Source organism: Gasterosteus aculeatus, chromosome 4, assembly GCF_964276395.1.
Source record: "Gasterosteus aculeatus chromosome 4, fGasAcu3.hap1.1, whole genome shotgun sequence".
Lineage (NCBI taxonomy): Eukaryota > Metazoa > Chordata > Actinopteri > Perciformes > Gasterosteidae > Gasterosteus > Gasterosteus aculeatus.
This window is the reverse complement of record NC_135691.1, coordinates 8,252,035-8,258,683: the sequence shown is the minus strand read 5'-3', so window position 1 is coordinate 8,258,683 and position 6,649 is coordinate 8,252,035. Positions and strand designations below refer to the sequence as shown.

The following is a 6,649-nucleotide window of genomic DNA, read 5'->3' as shown; positions in this document are numbered from 1 at the left end:
TGTCAAATATAATATTTTCCCAATCCTACACATTTGAACTTTATGCCACCGGTGTCATAAAAGTCATAAAAGTCACTTATGGAATAATGCTGCCCTCTTCTGGTTGTACTTTGTGAACATTTTATTGCATTTTTTATGAGCCCTCATGTGGTAACACACACACACACACACATCTAATACAAGTTTGGTAACGTATAATCCACCAAAGGTTTTTACTACTGAACGTTAGCCTTATGATACCAATAAAATTAGGATCATTCACTAAATGAAAGTGGGATTGGAGTCAGGAAGGAGGGAGAATTAATCTTTTACACATTGATATGGCTTGAACTCAAGCAGTAAACATGATTGTGTATCATCTCCTTTGTAAACTGTATCTCCTATAGGTTACCAGTATCTATCTTAACTTATCCTGACTGAGCATTGACCCTTAACCCTCTCTTTCAGTAAAAAACAGGGCCATAAAAGCAATTTTATGAGAAGACAAAAGAGACCTTGATCCCTGTTGTCTCCTTTGACTTTGACCGTGTTGTCAGCTATATATATATATATATATATATATATATATATATATATATATATATATAAATTGTACTATATGATTCCACTGTGAAGGTGTTATTTGTGCATTAAAGAAATCATTGTTGTGAATCTCAGCACTGATACGGTCAGAATTGTGAAATCGACATTTCAAACCTACATGGCTTTTGCAGGGCGCGATTGATTCGACACTAAAGACCCTTTCGAGTTTTAAGTTTGGTAAACTTATCGACAGAGATAACTTTCTATCCTGCGCAGACTCAAAGTTTCCATTGTGAACAGTTATTATGGTTAATAAACAGATATGATAAATATACCTACTCTGTTATAGAAGTGAAATATAAAACATAACAAAGATTTTATGAATAAACGCATATGTTGCCCGGAACCGATTATTCCATAAGAAAGCATTTTGAGTATAATTGCATTTTCCTGTTTACATAATTATGGTTGAATTCTTTATTGCCATTTCACTCAATGAGACAGCAAGAGTGCTAAATGGATCTGTAAACAACATTGTATTGATTGTGGGAAATTAATACACTGATTGCTCAAGTTGTTTCAAGGGTGGATGCACAGTTGATACCCAATTAATACAAAATGACATCATAGTATATATATATATATATATATATACATGATGGGCACATGATGGGACATATATATATATGTCCCATCATGTGCCCCTCACCAAGACTGACATCCTAGATTACATTTTTTTAGTTATATAGACTAGATTTAAATATCCATAAAATAAGTTCATACTCACCAAGTCACAGCTGCAAAGGAGTCTTATTTCAGTCATTCATTCTGAGGGAAGAGTTAGGAAGGTGGGAATAAAATAAAGAGAAAGGAAAAGTAAACAGATAAATGGAGAGAAAACAGTTAGTGAGCTTTTGAAATAATGAGAGAAGACAGAAAGTATCAAGGAGGCAACGCAGACGTGCCTGAGAAATGGCAGACTGGTCAATGCGGGCTGCTTAAGACTGTGTGGGGGAGAGAGAAAATTAATCATTACATTGACTGTAAATATGTAACAGAACCAACCTTCCCATAAAAGTCAGCAAATTGCGTTCTGTTTGAACGCCCACGGACACAAGAGGATGGGACGAAAGCGCACAAGAGGAAGAGCAGCCAATAAGAGGCACCATCGGGGCCTTGAGCACTTCTAATGGGCGTCCTCTCCCAAAGGCCACTTCATTCACTGCTGACACATTATTCAAAAACTACATAGAGATCTAGTCTACCTCATGAAGCCGTAACTATAATGAATTTAATTTCTGGCAAGATCAGTCAGAATTGTTGAATAACGCATGTAGAGATGTCAAGATAGTACTTCCTCTTCTCTTCTAAACTAAGTTGTCTGTTACAACTTTTATATTGATGAATTTGAAAGATAATTAATACACAGGAAAGAAATACACTATCTCGACCCATTCTCATCGCCTACTTATGTATTACCTATAAGCAAGAAAGAATGTTGAGCTCCTCTGTGAGCAGCTTTTGAGAAAGAAACTGAAAGAGTTTCCCAGTTTGTTCTTAGTAAGTAAGTAAGGTGGCTGCAATGGTTCATTTAGAAACATTAACAGGCTAAATTCATTTTCATAGCCAATGTAATTGTACTTTTCCAGATTGTCGTTATGTCATGGTGCTTACGCTTTAACTCTATGTTTCCGATTATACTTTATATCGTATAACGTTTTCGTAGTTTGGGCTACCAAACAATAGCACATACAGCAATGATGACTTGACAATTAATTATTTGCGGCATTCCAACGCAGTTTAAACAAGACACGAGTTTAAGACACTCCTTTTCCCAAAGAATAATTTCATTATTGTTAAGTACCAGTAGTATAGGCTGTGGTTGGGGTCAGAAAAAGTATTTGCTTATACATTATAGTAAAATGTCTGAATTAGCCCCAATAGGAATTTTCGCTTTTCTCGTGCGGCTCTGTTTGATCTACGTGGGTTCCCGTACTGCTGAAGCGGTGTTGACTGATGTGTGAGTAGCTAACTAACGTTGTCTTTATGAATATATCAGCTGATATAACCTCGGTAGATAATAACATGACAGGTATATGTACCTTTATATGCTACTTACAAAAAAACACAAATACTTGAAGTGACAGACAGGTTATGAGAGTTCCTGGTCGTTTTTAATCGGGCTAGCTAACGAAGCTTCGCTGCTAGCTTTCGCATTTATAACGCTAGCCACACCGATGCTAATTGTAGCACAACGGCACGTTACCGATCGGATCATCAACTTTCATTTGGACACATTGCTACGCTACTGCTGTTTCCTGCTAATAAAGAGTGAGTCACAGCAAAACAAATCACAGAATGTTCAACGAAGACTTACTAGCTGAAGTGAATTCATCAGCTCATGACTTTTAGCTCAGTGTGAGGGAGCTAGCGTTACATTAACGTCACCGTAACAGCATGTGAAGAATTAATAGGCTTCCCTCGGCCACCGTAGTTTAACGTTACCCTGCTCGCAAGTTGTAGCTGTTCACTATAACGTATTGTTCCTATCTGATATAACTATTGGTATGTAACTAACGTTATACGATCTGTTTCAGGTCAAGATGGCAGAGCTAACGACACTAGAGAGCCTGCTGGAGATGGGCTTTGAAAGAAACCGAGCGTGAGTGCTCCCAAATCCCCAAATGCATCCTGGTTTATGTACCTCCTAGACTCGAGACAACTTCCATAGAAGTGAAAGTAAAAACTGTAGAGTGAACCGGGTTTTCCATTGATCTCGTGTTTTCAGGGAAAAGGCGGTGGCCAACACGGGCAACCAGGGAATAGAGCAAGCCATGGACTGGTGAGCCTGGATCACACACATAAAACCAACATGTTAATGAAATGGCTGGATGGACACCGTCCTCTGTCGTCCCTTACAGTCCCACAAAAGTTCTCTCTCTGTCTCTCTGAAAGTCAACTCGTGCTTCTGATTCCCCGTCATGTTCTGAGTCCTCATCTCTCCCGTGTGATGCGCGTTCCTCAGGTTAATGGAACACGAGAACGACCCGGACATCGACGAGCCGTTCGTGCCTCCTGTGGGGAACGTCCTGGGAGGAGAAGCAGACAGTCAGTCCACCACGGAGCAGCCGTCACTAGCAGACACCGCCGAAGGTCATTATTTCATTTACAGACACACATTCATATTTAGTTATTTGCTATTTACTGTAGGAGGATATTTATTGAGATTTTAAAATAATGTGATTAGTCGTATGACTCATGTATTCACTATCTATAAACAAGGTATAAACTCCAAAGTAGCTTCAGTTAATTGAGTTGGGGGGGGTTATGGTTCATTTCCACAGAGCCAAATTGGTTAGTTGCTTCAGTTTTTACTTTCTCTTCATAGTGTCATCACCTCCAACTAGAAGATTGAATTTGTACGTTCACGTTGTTGTTTCCTTTAGTCTTGTGTTGGACTTTTATCTTTGTCCTCACTGAGGGTTTAAGGATTGTGGTGTCGGGTGTGAAGTTAGGTTCACCTTTTATGTCAACTAGCTCGTTTGCTGTGAATGTTGGTTCCCAGTAAGATATTGAAATACCACACAATACATACGTCTCTCTCATGTGCGTTTTTTTCCGTCTTCAGGTACAGCAGATGGAGTTGGGAACTACGACAACGATGACACAAGTGCAAGGATGCCAATGTCAGAGGAGGAGAAACTTGAGCAAGTTAGACGGTCAGAATCCCTTCAGGATTGTGTGTCTCCCGCTTACATAACAAGGTTACTTTAACACACGTACATACTTGAAATAAGAAGAGGCAAATATTGGTGTGTCTTTTTTATTTCAGGCTGGAAGAGCTGATGCGCGTGAAGCAGGCGGAGAGGCGAGAGCGAGAGCGGGCAGAAGAGTTGGAGCGGGAGAAGCAGCGGAGGAGACAGGGCCAAGAGCTGCAGCAGATTCGCCAAAAGCTGCAGGATGATGATATGAAAAAGCTGGCTGATCAGCGCATGAAAGAGAAGATGGAGGACAAGATGGCACGGTAAGGTATCCACTTTAACACGGTGTAAATATTATACATTGGCCCTGGTGGGTAATAACTTCACTTTTCATGGGCCGTGTGGTCATGTAAAACGAGGGATGAAATAATACAGTACATGAACATCCAAAGATGATTCCACTCAAGCTCCGAACATTTAGTTGTAATAGTAATTAGTTATAGTAGTAAGTTATCTCTACCTCCATGAATTGTTTTAAAAATACTGGATCACAGTATAAAGATGGAAACTAACTAGGGCTGATTTCCACATCATAAAAAAACGAAATGCAGCAACTCGGCCCAACTCTATCCTTCTCCTCCATGAAACCAGGAGCGCGTGGAAAGACTAGAAATAATCAAACCAGGCAATGTTGAGGAAAACCCTCGGCACGGATTAGCTCATAAGTTTAAACAAGGAATGAGTGGCTCATTCGCGTGTTACAGGCATGTCACATTTGAAGTCAGCCAACTCTACAACGGTCCAAGTAAGATAACTCTTTTGTGCAACTGTCTTCATTCCTTTCATTGTGTTGGTTGTCTTCATTCCTGTCAGGCAAAGGGTTAAAGACAAGATTGCACGAGACAGAGAGGAGCGAGCACAGAAGGTAACCCAATCAATCTTCATCTAGTTATAGATCCTATTTAAGTTTTCCTCTTTTCAGTCCCTTGATATCTCTATTGCCGCTTCTATTGGAATTAAAAACCTTTTTTTTTTTTGTACCCTTCTCAGTTTGGAGGCATTGCCCCCCCGAGCACGGCATCATCGTCCCAACCTGCTCAGCCAAGCCCCTCATCACCCACCAGTCACGGACCGCCACCCACTAAGAAGGAGTACGATGAGTCCAGGATACAGGTACAGGCTTCTCTTTACGCCACACAAAAATCAATCTTACCGGGAAAGCGATCAATTTCACAACAAAACGCATGATAAAGAACCAGTTTTCACTTACTTTCAATAACATTAATTTACTCTTAAATATCTTTATTTGAATGTTACACATATTTCTGGCCTGAAATGGTCCAATAGCTCACTTTTCTCTCCTGTGCTCTGCGGTTACAGGTACGTCTGCTGGACGGCTCGACCCTCACGGCGGTCTTCAAGGCCCAGGAGCCGCTGGCGGCGGTGCGCGTCTACGTGCAGGTGAACGGCAACACACCCGAGGGTCAAGACTTCACGCTGCTGTCGCCTTACCCGCGTCATGTCTACACCGAACTGGACATGGAGAAGCCCCTCAAAGAACTGGGTGAGCGCCAGGACCACGTTTTGAATGTAGAGCACATGGAGCACTTTTCTTCTCAGTGTTTGGCTTTAGAGTCAACTCAAATGTGACCCTCGGACTGTCCGTGGCCTCATTTCGTGACTTTCCTTCCGGGTGCTTCAGGTTTGGTGCCTTCAGCTGTGCTGGTTGTTGCCAAAAAGTGAGATCGGGAGGATCCGCTCCACGAGCCTACCTCACCACTTCCCCCTGCATCGGCACAAGGAACAGATCGAACCAGGAACAGAGCCAACACCTCTCGAGTATCACTCAACAAGTCCGCTAACTGAACTAATGCAGAGAGAGATAATGTAGCTGGAGACGAGAGTTAAAATGGTTTCTATCTGCTCTTATGAAGTTTTCAGCCATAAGCAGTTCAGCTAACTCAATGAATGAATGACGCTCTTTGCCATTCTGGTCTCAATAGATTTTTTTTTTGTGCAGTGAGATGGAAAGTGACTTTTACTTAAGAACAAAGTGAAGATAGCTGGCTTCTGATGGATACTGCTTCAGAATTGTTTTAATTTTAACCTAATCTTTATAAGGCAAAGTATCACACCAGACCTACTGATGAAAGGGTCTTACATTGAATCCACACGATCTTCCTGATTTTGTGAAATTCTACTTTGCCAGTTTTTTTATAAGTTAAAATATATTGACAGTTATGTCTACATAATCACCAAGAATCTACTTAAAATAAAGCTGACTCTGAAATTTGTCTGTGACCTTCTTTAAAATGTGTCAAAGTAGAACATGAAAGCCCAAAATTAATTGATTCTGTGGTCTGATATTAATACCAATCAGCCTAATGATTTGTTCATTCATTATTACACAACCAAATTTACACATC

The 6,649-nt window shown here is 40.6% G+C and overlaps 1 protein-coding gene across 3 annotated transcripts; it reads left to right on the top strand.

The window, feature by feature from the left end:
- The first annotated feature begins 2,028 nt into the window (after positions 1-2,028).
- ubxn1 (UBX domain protein 1) lies at positions 2,029-6,513 on the top strand. Of its 3 annotated transcripts, none has more exons than XM_040175161.2 (10): positions 2,029-2,853; positions 3,120-3,184; positions 3,311-3,364; positions 3,548-3,675; positions 4,151-4,241; positions 4,355-4,546; positions 5,097-5,148; positions 5,274-5,396; positions 5,604-5,787; positions 5,926-6,513. In XM_040175161.2, exons 2-10 carry the CDS (start codon positions 3,126-3,128, stop codon positions 5,964-5,966), a joined length of 924 nt encoding a protein of 307 aa, XP_040031095.1. In that variant the 5' UTR covers positions 2,029-2,853; positions 3,120-3,125; the 3' UTR covers positions 5,967-6,513. The 3 variants fall into 3 exon arrangements, with proteins under 3 accessions (XP_040031095.1, XP_040031094.1, XP_040031096.1); XM_040175160.2 differs by having other exon boundaries at positions 2,265-2,542; XM_040175162.2 differs by having other exon boundaries at positions 2,505-2,614.
- The last annotated feature ends 136 nt before the right edge of the window (positions 6,514-6,649 follow it).

What these genes read in the sequence shown, in the direction of transcription:
- ubxn1 (XM_040175161.2), top strand. Translation starts at nt 3,126, where the DNA reads ATGGCAGAGCTAACGACACTAGAGAGCCTGCTGGAGATGGGCTTTGAA. An exon ending in AAACTTGAGCAAGTTAGACG is followed by an intron (nt 4,242 to 4,354) that starts GTCAGAATCCCT and finishes TTTTTATTTCAG; the next exon opens with GCTGGAAGAGCTGATGCGCG. An exon ending in GAAGCCCCTCAAAGAACTGG is followed by an intron (nt 5,788 to 5,925) that starts GTGAGCGCCAGG and finishes CGGGTGCTTCAG; the next exon opens with GTTTGGTGCCTTCAGCTGTG.